General features: G+C 37.2%; 2 protein-coding genes across 2 annotated transcripts in view; one reads left to right on the forward strand and one right to left on the reverse strand.

Moving 5' to 3' along the window:
• Positions 1-4,464, forward strand: part of LOC103082172 (UPF0762 protein C6orf58-like) — a 16,667-nt gene extending 12,203 nt beyond the window's left edge. The window contains exon 5 of the mRNA XM_007447978.1: positions 4,262-4,464. Coding sequence (XP_007448040.1) covers positions 4,262-4,464 — 203 coding nt within the window. The remainder of the gene's footprint in view (positions 1-4,261) is intronic.
• A 53-nt stretch (positions 4,465-4,517) lies between these two features.
• Positions 4,518-13,732, reverse strand: CUNH6orf58 (chromosome unknown C6orf58 homolog). Its single transcript, XM_007447979.1, has 6 exons — positions 13,432-13,732; positions 11,505-11,591; positions 9,866-10,050; positions 8,829-8,929; positions 4,860-5,098; positions 4,518-4,630 (listed from the first exon to the last, which is right to left on the reverse strand). The coding sequence occupies exons 1-6, from the start codon at positions 13,730-13,732 to the stop codon at positions 4,518-4,520; spliced, it is 1,026 nt and encodes a 341-aa protein (XP_007448041.1).
• Between the last annotated feature and the right edge of the window lie 7,668 nt (positions 13,733-21,400).

A 21,400-nucleotide genomic window follows, 5' to 3' on the forward strand; every position in this document is an offset into this window, starting at 1 on the left:
GCTGAAAAACCTGCTGTCAGTCTTATGGATGTTCCCTTCTACATAATAAGTTGTTTTTCTTCTGTTATTTTTAAGAGTCTCTCCTTGTCTTTAACTTTTGATAATTTAATTATAATGTGTCTTGGTGTGGGTCTCCTTAGGTTCATTTTATTTGGAACTTAATCTATCTTTACTCTGTTTAATTTTTTTTGGTCACACTGGGATCTTAGTTCTCCGACCAGGGGTCGAATCCATGCCACCAGCAGTTCAGTGGAAGTGCAGAGTCCTAACCACTGGACCACCAGGGAATTCCATGCTTCTTTAGTTGGATGAATTTCATGGCCTTGTCTCTGAGTTCATTGATCCTTTCTTCCACTTCAACAGTCTGTTGTTGAACTCCTCTATTGAATTTTTTAGTTCAGCTATTGTATTCTTCAGCTCTGTGATTTCTGTCTGGTATTTTCTCTGTGTCAAATTTTTTTACTTTTACTTTGTTACTTTACAATGTTCATGCATTGTTCTCCTGACCCCAGTGAGCATTTCATGACCAATATTTTGAACTCTTTATCAGGTAATCACTTCTCTCTGTTTCATTAGGGTTTTCTTCTGAGGTGTTATCTTGTTCTTTCATTTGGAACATGTTCCTTTTTTCTTCACATTCGTTGACTTTCTGTGTTGATTTCTATGCATTGTATAAAACAGCCATCCCTCCCTGTGTTGAAGAAGTGGCCTTGTATAGGACATGAAATTTATCATTTAACCATGACCCAGCTCTTGGATGTTTCTCAATCTTTGTGATTGTCTAAGCAATTTATTTTTTGTTCTTAGTGTCTCCCAGTAATTGAGGGTGTGCCAAGACCTGTCAGTGTCCCAAAGGGGAGGATCTCAGGTAGCACCTAGATGTAGGCTGATTGTAAGCTGGATCCTCAGGCAATAGATTTTGTTTGTTACAGTCCTGTGGAACCCATGAACTTAAACTCAGCTGGAGATGGCAGCCAGGCACTCAAGGGGTATCCCCTGCATGGCAGCTGTAAAAATGTGGGGCACCAAATGTGTGCACAATTTCCTTTCCAGGATGTATCAGCAATCTGGAGTGAGACAGAGGAAGAGTGTGAAGATGGCACCCAATGGGATTCCAGTCTCTGGGGAATATTGTAGCCAGCCCCATGATGTGCATTAAATTAAAAGACTGCCATTCAGTCTGCAGCTATTAAGATAAGCAAATAGGCCTCTTTCATGGAAAGACTGGGCCCATTTCAGTCTGCTGCCTCTGCTTTGGGCTCTGAGGGGCTTTACCACAGTGAGTTTGCACAAGGCCTTTGAGAAGTATCTCTCAGTTCACTTTAGCCTCCTGGGTCTCATGGATGCAATCCCTGTTGCCTTTCAAAGCTAGATGTTTTGGTGGCCCATCTCTCAGGTGGAAGTCTTAAAAGTTGAGATGCCAGATCCAAACCCTTCACTACTCAGGGAGAATCTGGGAGTTGTAAGATCCCTCCGAAGCATGTGTCACTGTGCCAGGGGTGGGGTCTATAGCACAAATCCTCCTTCCTGTTTCAATGTGGGATTTTTTTCTCATTCGCCTGATGTGTAGGAGTCACTCAGCTAGTTTCTGGATTCTTTCCAGAAGGAATTGTTTTGTATGCAGCCCTAGATTAGGTGTGTCTATTGAAAGAGGTAAGCTCAGGAGCATCCTATGTTGCTATCTGAATTGAAGCTTTTGAGATGCCCAAGCTCATTTTCTCCCACTTCTTCACGCATCACACTTCAGCAAACCGTTGTCCCCATTCAAAGAAAGGAGGATGAGGCAATGACCTTCTTGGTCAGGATGGGGGCAGTGAAGGGGTCAGCTGGCCTCAGCCTTGAAACGTAAAGTTTAAGAAGTTTTTAAAGCACTTTGAATTTCATTACCTTGAATCTAGCTTCTGACAGTTTTGAACCTTCACTCAGTCTTCATTGTTTATTTTCAATATCACCCATGAAAAAAACAAAAAACCTATGCAAGCTTTCTTTTCTTACTACTTATTTACTACCTACTATTATTTCTCAGCATTAATATGAGTTCTCTAGTGTTAGAATATGTGTAGTCAAGGATTAAAAGCTGATGCCACTTGGGGCTTCCCTGGTGGTGCAGTGGTTGAGAGTCTGCCTGCCAATGCAGGGGACACAAGTTCGTGCCCTGGTCTGGGAAGATCCCACATGCTGCGGAGCGGCTGGGCCCGTGAGCCATGGCCGCTGAGCCTGCGCATCCAGAGCCTGTGCCCTGCAACGGGAGAGGCCACAACAGTGAGAGGCCCGCGTACCGCAAAAAAAAAAAAAAAAAAAAAAAAAAAGCTGATGCCACTGAAGATGGAGAGGTTGTTGAGAATTTTACATAATTAGAAACAAAAAAACTCCTCCATGCCAATTCTTATCATCAGTGAAAATGTTAAAGAGCTAACTTGAGGCCTGAAAAGTTTGATTTTACTTATTTATTCAAATGAATTTAATAACTCAGGTTCCTTGTGAAGAACATCATAAAATACTTCTGGAGACTAAAAAGTGTTAAATGATACTTTGAAAGTATTTTTGTGAATGTAAATATGTATTTCTATTGAATTAATTTAAAATGGTCATTTTTGAATGTCACTATTTGTATTTTAATTATGCTTTGCTTTTAATATATGTTTTCCCCATCCTCTGCTTATTTGGAAATTCCAAGGCCTTTGGTACTCTTACTGAAGTCTGAGTGTCAGTGGGAATGTGGAGAGTGGTTGGCCATGAGAATAATGGATAGATAATAGTAAATGCCTTATTATGTGATATCTAAACAGTTATGCTATCAAGGGTTTTTTTGTTTGTTTTTTTTGTTTTTTTTTTTTGCGGTACGCAGGCCTCTCACTGCTGTGGCCTCTCCCGTTGCGGAGCGCAGGCTCAGCAGCCATGGCTCACGGGCCCAGCCGCTCTGCGGCATGTGGGATCTTCCCGGACCGGGGCACGAACCCGTGTCCCCTGCATCGGCAGGCGGACTCTCAACCACTGCGCCACCAGGGAAGCCCTCAAGGTTTATTTTTTTTAAATCAGTAGTTTTCAATATTTAATCACCAATTTTTTTCTTGTGAGGGTAACTCAAAACCACATATTAAATCCAAAGCTAAATTTAAATAAAATTGAATCTTTTAATAAAATATTGTAGTATGGGCCTTCCAAGCTTTCAAGGACTTTCAACTCTTGACTCAGTTCTTTACCCTTTACATCTTAACAGGTAAGAGCCAGCTTATACCATCCAGGCCTAGAATGCAATTATACTATGTAATAATTTGGCAGAGATGACTAGGCGACTCCTTAAATTCATGCATCTCCTTTCATGGTATAGATTTGTCACACAAGAATGGTTCCTGGGCAACAATTTAATTCCTTAGCCCCCTTTGTGTCCAGATATGGGACAATGTGACTATTTCATACCAATAGAGTATGAGATGAAGTGAGAGAAATATCCAGGCTTTCTCCAACACTATAGTGTCCTTCTGCTGGTGAAATGTGAATAATGTAGAGGCCAGGGGCTGGAAGAACCACAGATGTAAGGATCTTCAGTCTGCTACTTATTGTGTGAAGGAAAGCTGCCACGGACTGGGAACACTGCCCTGGAACCATTACTGGAGCAAGAAAAGACTTCAGTTGCATGAAGCCCCTAAGACATTTGGGTGTTTTACTCTACTTAATGCAAATAAGAGTTCAAAAACTTATAGTTTAATGTTTACTTTGCTTTTATGTCTTTTAAATCTTTCAGATTCATTTTTTTGTTTTAAAAATACTAATATTTTAATTATGTTTTAAGTTTGGTTCACTGCATAAGAGCATGTCTGGAAAATTAGGATGATGTAGTAATTCAAACTTGCAATTAAAGATTTCTTCTGGTTTTCACTCTGCTAGGAAACCCTACAATTGAGGGGCTGAAGCAGAATACTTCTGCCATGACTAGAAAGGCTGGATGGAGGGAACTCACATAAGTCAGTTTGCTAGTTTTCTCATTAATCACGGCAGGTTTTCTTTTTTTTTCTAAATCTGAGAGTGATATTAAGGATTTTCTTTAAAAAAATACTATAACAACAACAACAAAAAAGAATATATCTGTGTTTGTAGATGAATAAATTACACAAAGTAGTCTGGTAGCTTCATGGGTAGATAAGGACCTGTATGGTCAGGCCCCATAAGATGGCTGCTCTCTTGCTGTCTGTATATGCCTTACTCCACCCAGCACTGCCTTACCCTTAATTTATGTGCATGATTGCCTCCCCCTCCTAAGCTGAAACTTTAATCAGTAACTACCTTTGTGATCAGCTCAACCCTCAGCTAATGATTGTTCTAGTCCTCAGACCAGAACGGCTCCAGTATGTTGGGTACAGGAAACAGGAAACAGGAAACAGTGGCCCTTGCAAGTTTCTAACCCAAAGAGCTGAGGGGAGGCATATTCCAACAATCCCCCTGGAAACCAAGGAGCCCTTCTGATGTCACGTCCCTTATAACTGATAGCCTCCTCCTCCCCTGTGTAGCGAAGGTTGTTACTGTGTCCTGCCGGCTATTGGCTGTACCACCGTGGGGTGTCGCCCCAGGCCCTTTGCCTCTGACTTCGTAAGATTTCCTGGCTGAACTCTCTGTAGCTGACATGGCTGGGCTGTTGCAAGGATTGCAGGACTGTGGGGTGCAGTCTAACAGGACCCATAAGAAAGGACAAGCCATGAATGCAAGGACCAAAATGTGTGTAATGGATACCCTTAAGAAACCATGACTTTCTTTGAGAGTATGCGCTTTAACAACATATATCTCTGATAATCATTATTTCTTCCTTTATCTATTCAACACAATATTGATTTTCTTTAAGGTATTGTTTATAAGGCCTTTACCTGTAGCGTTATCCACTTGGTGAAGAAGATTTAGACCAAGCAGGACTGTGTTCTGAAAGTCAGTAAAGTCACTGATGAAGGGGGCTTTATCCCCATCAACAAGCACTCGTGGTGGCAGGCCCTTCTGGAACTCAGATACTCGAATAAAGGTTGTAGGAAAGCAGGCTGCAGCTAAATAGTCCAAAGCCACACACCAATCTCTTCCAAAATCTGCTTCTGGTTTAGAATAATATTCTAACCTAAAAGACAAGTGGAAACATGTACAATTATAATTACTCCACTCAGAATTTCAGCCTCGTCATTTTCTAGGAAAGATCACCTTCTGCCAACAAACTAAGAATGTAGTTTTTAGTTTTAGAATGTGATGGCTTGAGTGCCTGCCTTTGAAGATATAACTAATTAAAATTTTAAATTTGGAAAGGACTATCCCATCAATTGTTTATATTTTATTTTGAGTTTTTTATCTCTATTAACCAGATACCTTATACCTTGGGAATCATATAACCAGGTGTTAGACTATGACTAAGTAGTAGAAATGTGCAGATAAAAATCAAAGTTTCCAAGGTAAAATCTCTGCTAGACTCAGACAGACTTAGTAAAATTGTTGATTTCCTGGGGTCAGGAGACCCCTAAAACACTGAACACCCTAGAGAGACAGGTGTCTGATTTTCTGGTCTGATTTTCTGAATACATGGGTTTTTCTCTAGTGGAGGAAATCTGCCAGGAAACCAAACTCTCACCTATTTGGGGAACAAGTTATTACAGTGGAAAGGTTAGGGTGTAGTAATTAATTTTATAACTATATAATTCATGGCTCCTGTCCCCACCCACTGCTGAGCAACTTGCAGGTTTTGAACGAAGTTGTTCCCCCTGAAACACTGTCTACTCCCTGCTTTGCTCACCAGCTACATTCTCTTTTAAGTCTCATCATAGGTGTCACCTCTTTCACAAAGTTTGCCATCCCACCTGAGGTGGAATCAACTATTTCCTACTCCACTATATTCCCAAAGCACTATATTACTCATATATTTAAAAGTTTGTTTTCTTGTTAGATTATATTCAATTTTCTATTAATTAGGTTATATTCTAATTTTTCTGTTTCCAAAGTACATATGTAGGGTCTATTAAACAGAAAACATTTGCATCATGTTTGTCAATGTTAAGCAAATCATAACATAACCCAGAGAAGAAACCTTGCTGTGTTTCATTCACATGCACACAGGCTCCTCCCTGCCTCTAACACCCAGAAGTGGAAGACTGCATACAGTGGACTCTTAATGAGAGAAGAGTTTGGTTTGGATTCACAGTTGACTATTTTTAGTCACATCACAGCTGATTATGAAGTAAGGATTAAAGGAAATGTGAATTAATAAGGATTTTGACCAATAGCCACACAGACCTAGTAACAATGGGTTAAACAAATTGCAAGGGAGTCAGCAACACTAGGAAAGGGGGAAAGGGATGTGGGCACCAGATCAAGACACAGAGGCCATAGGAGCACAAGTGAAATTCAATGGAAACCTTTCACATTATTCTATCGAATGTGCTATTGAACAATTCAACCAATAAATCAGTTAAAATATGTCCGAGCAAAAAGAAAAATACACCTTAAAAGGCTCATTTTAATTTAAAATATATTTTAAAACATAAAATATATACATGTACCAGCCAATCTGCGGATCCAGGACCACAGAGTTTTATTTAAGTATATGTAGACTACACAGGGTTCAGTATTGTCTCATGTAAAGAAACAACTCCTAGTATTTATTTTTACCTAAGGAAAGTAACTCATGAGGTTTTAAGGAAGTTCCCAGGCTGTACAGATTGTAAACATGGCCTCAATTCTTCAATACTCTCTATGTGCCTGTTTTTTGGCTTGTCATTTTCCAGTGCCCCTTCCCCAGATACACACTACCATGTATAAAATAGATAAATAAGGATTTACTGTTTAGCACAGGGGACTATATTCAATATCTTGTAATAAACTATAATGAAAAAGAATAAAAAATAATAGATACATATGTATGTATATGTACATATACATATATATAAATATATATTTATGTACATATACATGTATATAAATATATATATATTTATATACATATATTATAAAACCAAATTACCTTGCTCTATACCTAAAACTAATGCAATATTGTCAATCAACTATACTTCAATTAAAAATTAAAAAATATATATTAGCCCACTTGGCACAGCATAAGCTTAAAATGCATTTTCACACTTGGTTCTCTCTCTTGCTATTCTGTCATCACAGTGAAGAACACCCAGGCTTGCCTGATGGAGAACGAGAGACAAGTGGAGCAGAGCTGAGCTTTCCCACTCACCCCTGTGGGGCCGGTAAAAATCAGCCAACATGACATGAGACCAGGAAAGATCTGCAGAGCTGCCCAGCTAAGCCTCAGGCACGTGAGCAATCAACGCTTACTGTCATATGACGCTGAGGGTTAATGGCTGTTGATCGTGCCTCACATTCGTGTGAGAAAAACTGGATGTGATACAGGGCCTCACATCTAATTAATTGCAGAGTCAGGACTGAAACCCTAGCAACTTGGCTTTAAAGTTCATGTTCTTTACAACTGCCCTCTACTGCCTCTTGTGATGATGATAGTTAAACATGATGCATAGATAGATGTAATCCCCAAAATTACCCTATGTAGTATGTACTGTTATTATTACAAGTTCAAAGATGAGAAAACTGAGTTTATCACTGTTTGGATTGCCCAATTTAATACCTAGTTGTTGAAACCAATAGGTAAAGGAGGACATATGCTGTGAATCTGCTAATCAGGTGATTTATTTACCTTACTGGATGATGGAGTTCGTGAGACAGACAACAACCAGTGGAATATGAGGTACCCAATATTCTTGCCTGGATTTACAAATTTGCTTGTATAATGCCAATGACCCCTGATTTTGGTTGTTGTTGTTGTTCCTGTTTTATACTATACCCAGATTTCTAGCCCATACTTCACTCTTGGGAATTGACTCCACCCCCTAAATAGTGTCTGTAATCATTGATTTTATGCACCAACTTGGCTGGGCCACAGGGTGCCCAGATGTTTTGTCAAACATTATTTTGGGTATTTCTGTGAGGGTATTTTTGGAAGATATTACCATATAAATCTGTAGACGGAGTAAAGCAACTTGCCCTCTATAATGTGGATAGGCTTCCTCCAATCAGTTGAAAGCCTGACTAGAACAAAAATTAATCTTTTGGTGAGTAAGAGAGAATTCTCTTGGCTGATGGCCTTCAAACTGAGACATAGGCTCTTCCTGGTTCTATAGCAGCTGCAGCCTTTTTACTTGAACTGGACATTGGCTTTGCAAATTATAGATTTGCCACCCCCCATAGTCATAGGAGCCAGTTCCTTACAAAATATCTATATCTATCTATCATCTATCTATAAATCTATCATCTCCTATTGGGTCTGTCTCTGTGAAGAACATTAACCAATACAGTGCTATTCACATCTTGACACAAATCATTCTTACACTCTCAAATCTAGGTGTATAATACTTCTAAGTGTACCTGTGGAGTGGCTTGATAATCTTCTAGGCTATTTAGTGTGCAAACCCTGATGCTACTTAATTTTCTTCCCCAAGTATGTAGCTACCATATTATGTGCCTATGATTAAAAGAAACAGTGATAATTTCTTTTCTTTTTTTTTTTTTAATAGAGAGAAATTGGTTGTATGTTTTTTTGGTTGGTTGGTTGGTTGGTTGGTTGGTTGGTACAAGATTTTTTTTCTCAAATTTTTGCCCCTTCTTCATAAAACAATTTTTAAGCCTGATCATACTAAAATAATCACACATCATCATTAAAATCCCCAATGATTAAATATAACATTTAATAGGAAGATTTATATTAGAAAATGAATAAAAAGGCATAAATAAGATGAAAAATTATTTGCCGTATTAAGTAGAAATAACTTGGGATCCATTCTTACCTGTCTTCAAAGATTTTGTAAGCATCTTTCAAGGATGAGAGATGTGCATCCCACAAGTACTTCAACAAGTCATCAAAGCTACTAGAAGGTGACTGCAAACGCTATAGTAAAGAGAAGAAATTTATTCATATTTGAGCAACTATAACAATTCTCTACAATTTAATTTTGTTCACATTTACAATTTAGCAATATTCTACATGACAGGAAAATTTTGTTTCTATGGATTAATTTGTGTAAGCCATTAGTGACTAACACTCTGTAAAGACTATAATAATTATCTATTATTAGTAGTAATATTGAGTGCATCTATAAGAGATGAACTGCATGTGTTTTCCCAAAAGTCAGCATTTTATACTGACCTAGAGAACTTTACTTTTTGATTAGCAGTTGTTTTTCTGCTACCATAGTTGAAATTACCACAAAAGTTTAACATTAAGAAAAGGGGGAAATTACCAGAATATTTAATTTAATCACATCTTTAAAAATGAACTAATCATCTATAGAACTAGTAAATCTATCTTTTAGCATTGATTTTGGTTCATGACTGTGCTTAACCAATGTATTTTATTTTGGTCACTGAATATTTGGTTTTGATTGCCACGTAATTGTTTAGATATACCTATTTGTGACCGCTTATCAAATCACTTGAAATAAGTTAATTGACTATTCTAAAACCAACTCCATAATCATATTTCTCCCAAGTGTTATTGCTCAGTTGACTTGAAGGTTCAATTTACCAGAATAATCCTTTCATTTAGTGAGATATCCTATGTGCTCTCACATTTATGTATGGCTTATTTAGGGTGAGAAGAGTGGATAGATTTTCTGTTAATGCTGCATTGGTTCAGAGGGTGTAAATGACATGTAATGGCCTGCTGTAATGTAATGACATTAATATAACTGGCATAAAATTTTACATTTTTATAGCATATAATGCATACAAAAACCTAAACAGAAAGCATCATGCAAAAAAAAAAAGAAAAGAAATTATCTTACCACCTCCTAAGAGAATAAATTATAAAACTTAATAAAGGCACCTTGTAAAGGGCATTCCACTTGTTCATCGTCTTAGGAAAGGATGACTGACAACTAGAAATATTAAGACAAAACTTTGTCTGGTCCTTGGGTGGTGGCAAAAGCAGGACTTGATCTGATGATATCCCCATTATGCCAGAATCAACCGCAGCAAGGAAGGGTAGTGCACATAGAAAGTAATTTATATCTGTAATTGTGAAATACTTATTATTACCACAAGCACTGACAAATGTGATAGAGGATATTTTAAAGTAATCTGTAAACCATTAAGCAAAAACTCACAGATCCAGCAACATGAAAAAAAGTCACTGCAAAATATTGAAAATCTCCCAAAGGATCCTGTACATAACTTTAACATGTTTCTGTTAATAACCCTACAATTAGAAATGAATATGGGTTAAAATAGTTGACTACAATATTTTAAAACAAAAAGTAATTTTAATGAACTTGGTACCATTCATTTTTCAAAGCATTATGTAAAAATGGAAGAAAGATATCTACTTGTGGACAGAATGATACAACACCTCTAGCTGAGGTTTTACCATGAAATGTGATTTTTTTCTAAATTATCTTAATATGGTTATAGTATTGATATTTTGTATTTTATTTAACCAAGTTTAATGTGCAACCATGATGTCACAAAGTCCTTGTCTTACATTAGGTCTTTAAAGCAAAAATGTTGGGTAAGTGTTGGCAATAGATCTTTAGATAATTAAGTTAACACTGAATTAAGATTTTTAAAATTTCTCTCTAAATGGAACCTGTTCCAGCAAATTTAGACATCATGATATAGTTGACTGTAAAGCTTGTTGTACTGATTCCCACTGGTGATGCAGAACATTTTTCATCATAGACATGTATTTTGAATGCAGTCCTGTGCCCCAGGGTAGCAGGCTTATACTCCAAACTATGGAGTCCGTGTGAGACAAAAGAAGCCTGAATTCTAGATCTGTAGTCATGACTATTTGTGAGTCTTCGAAAAGACTCCATTGGTATCCTATGAGAAAAATAGGTAAAGGTGTATATGATGTGTGTCACTGCAAGAAAGTGAAATTTAATGTGACCTTGTTTCTAATTATTGGGAAATATCTCTAAGAAAGTGAGTGTAAATTAATTTCACTACTAAAATACAAAATAAAGCTAAAGAATTAGAAACTACTTTCTAATTATTTTAGTAATAAATATCCTACAGAGGCCTTAGATTACTGATTGATAGAACAATTTGTGGTAGATTAATCTCTGACATTTTTATGAGTTTCAAAGTTAAACACATTTTATCTGAGCAAAATGAGAAGAAAGCATTATTTTCTTGTCCTCTCCTTTCTCATCCTTCCTCATCCGTGGAGACCCTCTGGCTAGTGGGACCTCCCATCTAACTGCCAATGCTGGTCATTCAAAGGCCATCGTCCTTTGCTGTTCCTCAATTCAGTCCCCATGTGAAATATGTCCTAAGGAATCATTATTAAAATTGTGGCCATAAATCCTAGAATGTGGCATAAAGGCCACAAGGTACATGATGAAGTAAATTCCTTTTTACAGAGAAATAGTGCTGTTTTTGTTTTGTCTCTGTCCCTCAGATTTTAGGTTGAATATTTTCTTTGCGGGAAGGTTATTACCTATTTTGCTATTAAATGAACATACCAGCCCACCAACTGTCCACAGAGATGCACAAACGATCTCCAGATTCATAGCCACAGTCTGTCCTTCGGCTGGGATCAACTAATCTGCCTAGAAGAGAGAGGATGCACGGATTACTTATTATGCACATTTTGAAGCTGGTAATAATTGTTCCTTACCTAGGTGCAGTTTGTTTGCAAAGATGCACAAACATTTCTCTTTTGATGACTTGTGTTTATCTTCCTATCACTCTTTACCCTTCATTTCCCATCTCAGAACAAATTTCTATTCCTTGATCTAACATCACCGCAGTATTCCACTTTTGGATTATCTGTTGTGAATATTATTTGCTTTTGTAATTATTCTCCTTTTACTAACCTAATCGTTCTCAAAGCAATGATTGATAAAGAACTTGTTAATGCCGTTAACCTGCATGAATATTACAAGTGTGAGTTTTCCTAATTAATTATTCCTCAGACTGCACATGCACATGAGCGTGCACACACACCTGCACTCAGTCACATATACCTATGCCATGCTATTTCCAGGCTCTGTTCTGTAGCTTAATTTTCCATATTATTAAATCAGAATAGAATTTCTGGTGGTGGACCTAGGCATTGATACTTTCAAAAACTAGGTATTTGTTTTCAGCGTGCAGCTACACACGAGAACCTCTGCTTTTGTTCATTCTTTTATTCTCTAGTAGATTTTCTTTCTTTTTCCACAGTGAAATTCTGTCCACATTTCAAATCTCAGTTCAAATGCATTTTTTTTTCTGATTACTCCAGCTGACTCCACTGTGTCCCTTGTTTTGCACTTTAATTTTTAACAAAGAGTTGTTATTTATTGTTCTCTGTTTAATTTCTAATACATTTCCTGTTTCAATTGTGTTGTAAGGTCTTTGACGGCAGGGAAACTGTCTGCAATACTTACTTACCTGCACCCCACAGCTGCTTTTATAAAATGCTGGAGACATATAAGCCCATCATTGGATGAGTTTAGTCAGGCTTGATCATAATATGTGAATGTAATGAAAGAATAAGAAAAGCATTCAGCCTCCATCTACCGCTGGCCCCCAAGGCCCCGGAGTCTGGCATGCCTCCCATGGTGGACTACGTGCTAATGATTTCTCCTGGATCTCTATCTTTTTGACTCTGAGGAAAGCCAGATAAATAGGAGTTGGTTTGAGTCTCAAGACATCACCTGACAAAGGTGCATGAATTGCCAACTTCAGTAGCTCCTGTATGTGACTCCTCCTCAGATCTTAGAGAAACCTTAATCTTCTCCCTATATTTTTTCCATCAGAACAGAACAAATTTCCTTATTGGTGGTGTTATCAGTATGGAGTGAAGGAGGCACCACTCTGTTTCATGAGCTTCTCCGTCAGCCAAAATATCTAATCATTTGTGAATCTTTGGCCCAAACGTATCTTCTAACTAAACACTAGAATGTATTTTATTTTTGAAAGGAATCAATCTTTTGCACAGAAACATCCTCATGAACAAGGTGCCACTCCTGTTCTCTCCATCTCCATGTATAGGTTATCATAGTTAGAACTTTACAAAAGTTAAACTAATTTGACATCACCTTCTGCTTTTAATCCATATCTCCTTGACTGTTTTGTTCATCCCAGTGCTTAGAACAGAGTCTGGCACCTAGTAGGACTTCAATAAATATTTGTAGAATGCCCAATAGGTTGGATATGAAGTCTTTTTGTGTTTGGCAGCTATGCCATATGCCCCATTGCAGTTTCTAGTCAAATCAGGCAACACAGAAAGATTGATGGAGAAGAAGGAGAAGCAGCAGAAAAATAATGGTTATGAGGGGAAAAGAGGAAAAAGAAAAGAATCAATTTTCAAAGACATGCTATGGTGTATGCAGAGTTCCATTTCCCAATTACAGCATGCTTAGATTGGAAGATCATTAGAATAAAAACAAGGGTCATTCTTACCTGTAGTATATTGCCAGCCATGCTGCAAAGGCAATCCCCATAAAAAATTTTGTTCATTATCTGGTGCAAATTTTTCAAAATAACTGGCTGTTTTGTTCACGAGGATTTTATACATCCCCATTCTCTTAGAGTATACCCAGGGATCAATAACATACTTTCCGTTCTCCACCCTGTAGTCACTGAACTGACCAGGACTCTCATTCCACAGGGGGGGATACAGATCTGAGAGACTGAAAGCTCCTGCTAAAGAAACAGAAATGCAACCAACTAGTGCACAGGCCCAAGCAGGAAGGAAAGCCATCACGCCAGATCTGGGGGGTGGAGATCGTGGCAGAGCTTTTATTGGGAAGTGGAGGAAGGAGTCATGGTATTTGCTTATATCCTAGCACATCAAATCTCGATTCTTTTTCCTGGAGATCACAGTCCTTCCCTGGGAAAGCCTTACCAGTGAAAACAGCCTGCTTTCCCAGGTAAAGAGAACAAACTAGACGATACCAGAAGGGAGAGGGAAGGGAAGGGGGGCAGTTGGAGGTAGGGAATTAAGAGATACAAACTACTATGTATAAAATAAATAATCAACAAGATCATATTATACCGCACAATATACATATATATATATATATAGCTATTATTTTATAATAAATTTAAATTGAGTATAATCTATAAAAATGTTGAATCACTATGTTGTATACCTGCAACTAATATAATATCGTACATCAACTATACTTCAATTTAAAAAAAGGACATGAAAAAAATGGGGGGCTTCCCTTGTTTAATAACATCATCAATATGTTATTCACATGGCAGTTGAAAAAAGCTGTTGAAAATTTTAATGTTGAATGAGTCAATATTTTAAACACTTTAAGGAAACGGCTACTATATTTACATTGTCCTTTAATGCTTATGAAGTTAAGCACACACCTACACATCTGTCTTGACCTTATTCGTCTAGAAATATAAAGACGTGGAATTTACTTATCTTTGCAGAAAAGAGTTTACATAGCAAACCTGAGATTGCTATCATAAGAAAATCCTGCTGGCAAGGTTGACCTTGGCTGGCATTTGTGTACTTGGCTCTCAAAGTTCCCAATCTACAGCTAAGTGACAAGGTGATTAACTCTACCTAGACTGTGCAAACAATAAGGTATGTGTGAAACACCTGCTTCCTTGTAGAGTCTGGAATTTCCATATGTGACCAGCCCCCTAGTAAACCAGAGGATGCCTATGTGACTAGCCCCCCATAAACATCTTGGGCACTGAGCTTTTAATGGGCATCCCTGGGTGGAAACACCACACATATGTTGCTGCACGTTTGTTGCTGTGGGGAAAGTGTGCCCTGTGTGACCTCTCACGGGAGGGAGAGAGCATATCTGGAAACCTACACATGCATTCCTCTAGACTCTGCCTGTGTCTTTTCCCTTAGGGTTCAGCTGCATATCCTACTACATCACTGTAGAGAATCTTATCTATGAGTATAACTACATGCTGAGTCCTGTGAATACTTCTAGAGAATGTTTAATTATAGATCCCTGATGGAAAACCTTCAGATGCCCATTAGTTTATCTCTCACCAAAGACTAAGAAAAAACTTTTTATACATTTAGTTAGTATATTTATTGAATATGAAAACTACTAGCTCCCATACTGAATCACATATCTCTAGATTCCAGAGGGAAAGACAAAGTCTAACCGATTCTAATTTCAGGTGTAATTTTCAACTAATATAAAAAAATTCCTGGTGATTACAATTTCATTATAAAGGAATGGAATCCTCTAAAAGGGCTGAGTTTTCTCCATGCAAAAGCTATTCAACTAGTGTTTGGGGGGGGTGGGTAATGTATGTGAAATTGATATACTGGCTAACATAAAATAGTTGAATTTTGGAACTCCTGCATCAGAACCTAAAGAATAGCTTAGGTTAGGATGGCCTATAATATTATAGATAAAGCTACAGACATCTTCCAGGAGTTCCCAAGCCTAAATTATGATTTAAAAATATATCACATATGATATTAGAGTACTTCCTTCTCAAAAATAAGCTTTAATATATTGCACAGCAAATATGACTGTTGACATACTAGGATTTATGAAAAATATATGAAAGATCCACTTAATAGAAGTTTCTGTTGCAAGGGAGAAGCTTGAAGTGTGCCTGTGTATCCAACAGACCAAGCCAGTTTGTTGGCAAAAATTCCTAGTTAATTTCCAATTTTCCTGTTCCTTAGAATTTTAGTTAGGAACATGGACAACCAGAATTAAGACTACATTTCCAGTATCCCTGGCCCAAGCAACCACGTTACTAATCGCTGACCACTGGAACATAAATGGAAATGGTGCCCACATGTCCCTTACAAGAAGAGGACATGCCACTTCCTTATCGCTTCATCTGTGTTGTGGTTTGGATTGTGAAAGTGATGGCTAAAATTCCATCTCGATGCTTAAAGACAATGATACTATCTTGGGAATGGTAGAATGCAAAGCTAGATGCCAGAGAACGATGGAGCCATACTTTCATTCTTCTTCTATTCCCCACCCTTGGTCGAAGAGTAAAAAGATTTAGTTTTTTGTATGCAAAGCACATGGCTTTATGCTCACAAATGAAGAGTCCTAGTAATCAATAAAATTTTTTGAACTGTCAGAAACATAAGGTATAGTCAACGTTTCTAAAATAAAGTATCCCTACTCCAATAAAAATTAATTTAAAAAAACAAATAAAATAAAATAAGGTATCCCTAAATATTTAACTGGTTTATACTTAAGAGCATGTAAAATATTTTTATAGTTAATATTTTAATTACAGGTGATATATTTATACAAGTGTAATAGTATAGCAGATAGGCTATATTTTTCCTGATTAAATATTCCTTGGTTATACTTTTTGTCTGAAATGGATTATTATTAACTCCTTTGTAAAATTATCTTTATTCCCTCTACTATGGAATGAAATATAAAGGGAAAAAAGCAAAAACCAAAACCAAAATTTAAAAAAAAAACCACCAAAACTGCATCTTCATTGGAACAAGGACATGGATATACTTGAAAATTATACAGTAGAAACATATTTAAAACAAAGATGTACCCTGAACTCCTTGACCTGGTATGCAGGTTAAACATTAACTTCTTGTGAGATCTAGAGCCACAAGAGGAAAATATCACTAGACACCCTGTTTGAAACCCCAGAAGAGAAGAAAGTACGAGATAAATCACAGCTACACATGATTTTGATTACCTAGCTCAATCATCTCAAGTTCTATTCTCACAAATCTTCCATGATTCAGCAACTTGCTTTGCATGCAATAGATACACTTTCAGTGGACTTAATTTCATTTGCCTTTAAGAAAAGAAATGTATTCTTAATATATTCTGAATAGGCCAATGTAAAAAGAGTTCAGTTACTCTGAAGAGTACAGTACGAAATGTTTCTTTTTTTCCTCTGGATACTTTCAGGAGTTTTCTTTGTTTTCAGCTGTTTGCATATAATATGCTAATTATTTTTTTAAATTTATGCATCCTGTTTGGTGTTTTCTGTACTTCATGGGTTTGTAGTTTTATGTGTGTCATTAATTTTGGAAAATTCTGAGTCATTAATATTTCAAATATTTCTTCTGCCCATTCTCTTTTTTCTTTTCTATTTTTCCCTATCTTTTATTCATTTATGTTTTGGTAATTTCTATTCACCTATTTTCAAGTTCACCAATTTTTTTTTGCCTCAGCAAGGTATATTAATGAGATATTGATATACCTTTCATAGACATTCCTCATCTCTGTTAAACATTTCCATTTCTTATTTCTTAAGGTTTCTATCCCTTTGCTAAAATTAGCTGTATGATCTTGTATGTTGACCACCTCTTCCATTAGGGACTTTAACATATCAATCTTCAATATCTGAGTCTGGTGCTAATTTCTTTCCAGCTTGGAAGTACATTCATTTCTTTGACTTCATATGCTTCAAAAAAAATTTTGAACATGACAACGTACCAAAAAGGAATAATAAATATTAATTTATTTTTGTACAAAGACGGGCTACAATGAATTCTGAGCTATTGGAACTTAGGTCATCTAGGTGGAAAAGTGCTATTCACCCTTCTCTCATTCTAGTTTTAGGCCTTCTGCCATGTATTCCCCTTTCCCCATGTTTACACAGTTTTTATCTTACCTTCTCCCAGTGTTCTCAGAGTGACAGTTTGTTGACATATTATTTCCACACACAGAGATTAGGGCTTTTGTTCCATAAAATAATAAGCGAGAAGGGGCCAAAAGGAGTTTTTTGTCCCTCGTCCAGAAGCAGCTACTCCCCCTCTCTGTTTGCACATGGAGGAATCTTTCTCAAAGTTCTCTGTGGTCTTCCTTGTAAGAAATAATATTGTTTTTTGTTGAAGTGCATGGGATGTGAAAGGAAAGAGGAATCTGAAAGGTGACTTCCAGATATTTGGCTTGGCCTGAGACACATACGGGTAGAATCCCCAAGGCCACTGTATATCCATCCAGTCTTAGGCGAGAGGTTTAACTCTTTCCAGACTCACCCTTGGAATGGAAGACTTGAACTTAGGTCTTTTTCCAGCTTCAGTGTGTTCTTGCCTTGAGATTACCTAAACCACAATAACTCAGAATTCAATGCAACTCATCTTTGTACAAAGGTAGATTAATATTTATTATTCCTTTTTGATATGTTGCCAGGTCTAAGTTGCCAGGTCATTGAGTTGATTTATTTATGTACAGTGATGCTTTGACTGTCCTTTCTTTATTATCCAAACAAAAATTTTTTCCAAGGTCTTTGCATCCTTTGTTGATCACAATCAACAGCTAGAGACATGTCATTCTGTCAGAAAAATGAGATTTTGGGGGGGATAGCTGTAGCAAATATTCTCAAGCACAAATAGTTTCCTTCAAAATACTTGAACCTAGGCTCACCTTTCTTTTGCTACACTGAATCCTCTTTGAGCTTTTTCCATTGTGTCCTCTGCTCCATTTTATTTTATTTTATTTATTTATTTTTTAATATCTTTATTGGAGTATAATTGCTTTACATTGTTGTGTTAGTTTCTGCTGTATAACAAAGTGAACCAGCTATAGGTATACATATATCCCCATATCCCCTCCCTCTTGCATCTCCCTCCCACCCTCCCTATCCCACCCCTCTAGGTGGTCACAAAGCACCAAGCTGATCTCCCTGTGCTATGCAGCTGCTTCCCACTAGCTATCTATTTTACATTTGGTAGTTGCTCCATTTTAAATAATTGACAAATATAATCCTCACCCCCTTCATAGACATTCCCTCCATTTCCATTGCTTTGTCTTTACTGACACTTGTCTTTCCTTCGACACTTGTCTTCCATGGAGAATAGTTCCTGGGCATCCTTATTCACTTACAGCTCGTAACTACCAGGCAGACTCACCAAGATGGAAACTACCCCACTGAACACCTTATTGACACATTCCTATAACATCATCATTTCATTTACTTTCACTTCCATTTCTCCATTCTTTTGGTGATTGCTGTGGATTTTTAACAATAATTCTTCCTTGTTTAAACGTTATATTTAAAACCTTACCTGTTGTGTTTCTCCTTATTTTCTATCATTCATTATGTCAAAATGAATTCTCAGAATTAGACACTCCAGTAGAAACAGGAATATTTTCCTTGATAGTTTTGACACTCACCCTCTTGGGATAAAGTAGGTCCATAATCCTGTATGGATAATATCACTGTGTTAGACAAAATGGCCACAAAATCTGTGCAGTTCCACCCATGAAGGGATAGAGTGTATTTCTCCACTTCAACTGAGATGACTGGTGATTTGCTTTGCCCATAGAATGCAGTGAAAGTGATGCTGAGCAACTTGCCAGCCTAGACATTAAGATGCCTTGCTGTTTCTGCTCTTGCCCTTTTAGTAATTTTTTTTTTTCCCGCGGCACGCGGGCCTCTCACTGCTGTACCCCCTCCCCTTGCGGAGCACAGGCTCCGGACGCGCAGGCCCAGCGGCCATGGCTCACGGGCCCAGCCGCTCCGCGGCACATATTCCCGGACCGGGGCACGAACCCGTGTCCCGCGCATCGGCAGGCAGACTCTCAACCACTGCGCCACCTGGGAAGCCGTTACCCTTTTAGAAAGCACACACCATGTGAACAAGCTCCATCTAGCTTGCTGAAGAGGTACATGTTGGAGAATCAGATGACAGGAAGCCAATCACCAAAGTTGAGGTTGTTCTATATCATACAGCTTCAATCCAGCCCCAGGATTACTGAAAAATCACATTAGTGAGCCAAGGCAAGAGCAACAGAAAATCTGCCAGCAGAGCCTAACCCAAATTGCTGACCCACAGACGGTGAGTTCATGCATGAATGTTGTTATAAGCTGCTAAGTTTAGGGGTGATTTGTAGCATAGCAATAGACAACTGATACAAATACACTAGTAATTTAGAATGCAAAAGTTTTCCAGGTTTTAGAAAGGTAAATAAGTTTGAGAATATAAAAAATCATGATACATTCTAAAAACCTGCAGAGAGAAACATAATCAAATGACTTAGATATTCCACCAGTAACTGCAAAAAGACAATGGAGTAGAATTTTCAAAACATTGAAGGAAAAAAACCTTAGATCCGAGGATTTTATATCCTATCAAACTGTCATTTACGTTTCAGGACATAGGAAAATATATGCATTAAATAGCCTCAAGAAGAGTCTGAGCCAAATCCCATAATCAAACACGTTAAAGTTTATTCACTGCAACCTGAGGCCTTAGATTTCAGAAGACTGAATGAGTTTTGAATGAAGTATTGTAAACAAGAGAAAGAAGTCTTAGAGATCTTGCAAGAGATCTATGAAGATTATGCAGTCAAATGAATAAAACTAAACACCTTGATAAAATTTCTTTTTGTCTTAGAAAAATACCAAATGTAAAGTACATGTATTGTAAAATCAAGGGTAGTCATTAGTTAGATCCATTCAACTATGACTTGCTTAATAGATAATGAATTGTAACTTGCTTTCACTGATCAAGCTCACTCTTACTGTTTTTACAAAAACTTAGATGTCCTCCAAGCATCACACAGCCTAAACAATAAGATGTTTATCTGAGTTGTTTTTCAGGAACTTAGAATCAGCTGTGTCCAGTTTGAGCTTGAGTCTTAAGACTGGTTGGGACACCAACCTTCCAAATGGGCAATTGTAGTTCAACCCTCGTAGTTTGGAAGAGGAAAGGTGAGGATGTGACTTCCAGAAGTTAATTCATCTCCTGTTTTCCTTAGCTACTTCTAAACAGGGGCCTTTTATACTGCCCTGATTTTTTTCCTTAAAAAGCAGCAGGAAATGTGGTCGTTTTATTTTTTTTTTGTTCTCACTGCCTGGCTGCATCCTGTTCCAGGTGAAAGCCACCACCGTCTTCACACAGTCACTTCAGGGATTTCTGTAATTTTCTGTTTTTTTTCTTGGTACTTTTCCTATGGGCTAATCTTGGAGGAGGGAATCAGGAATTATTCTAAATCGGCATTTTGATAGAAAGAGGAAACAAAACTGAAATCCAATTGGAACTTTCTCCAGTTTTCCTCCATGTCATTCTATATTACCACTCTTACTCAATTATGTTTCTTAAATATATTTTTATAATTGGGATTTCTGAATCCAAGGATATGAACATTTTTAAGGCTTTTGATACATACTGCCAAATTGCGATGAAAAATTTACAATAGTTTATGATATAGCTGCTAATGAGAGTCTATTTTCCCAGTCTAGGGCTAACACTGGACTGATAGTATCTACATATTTTTTTCTGGTTTGATAAGTCATAGTTTTAATTTTAAGCTTTATTCTTGTGATGATAAATATTTTTATAAATTTATTAGCCATCTGTATTTCTTTATTATTGCATTTTCCCATCACATCTTTTGCCCACTTTTTCTTTGGGTGTATTACCTTTTTCTTATTGAATTAATAGTATTAATTTATGAATTAATTAATATTAATTTCTAAT

This window comes from Lipotes vexillifer, unplaced genomic scaffold, assembly GCF_000442215.2.
Source record: "Lipotes vexillifer unplaced genomic scaffold, Lipotes_vexillifer_v1.1 scaffold756, whole genome shotgun sequence".
In the NCBI taxonomy this organism is placed as follows: Eukaryota; Metazoa; Chordata; class Mammalia; order Artiodactyla; family Lipotidae; genus Lipotes; species Lipotes vexillifer.

Excerpts from the sequence above, each read along its gene's own strand:
- CUNH6orf58 (XM_007447979.1), bottom strand. The coding sequence starts at position 13,732 with ATGGCTTTCCTTCCTGCTTGGGCCTGTGCACTAGTTGGTTGCATTTCT. Across the intron at positions 10,051-11,504 it reads TGTGGACAGTTGGTGGGCTG|ATATAAATTACTTTCTATGT; the intron begins GTATGTTCATTT and ends TCACAATTACAG. Across the intron at positions 8,930-9,865 it reads AGTGGAATGCCCTTTACAAG|CGTTTGCAGTCACCTTCTAG; the intron begins GTGCCTTTATTA and ends TCTTTACTATAG.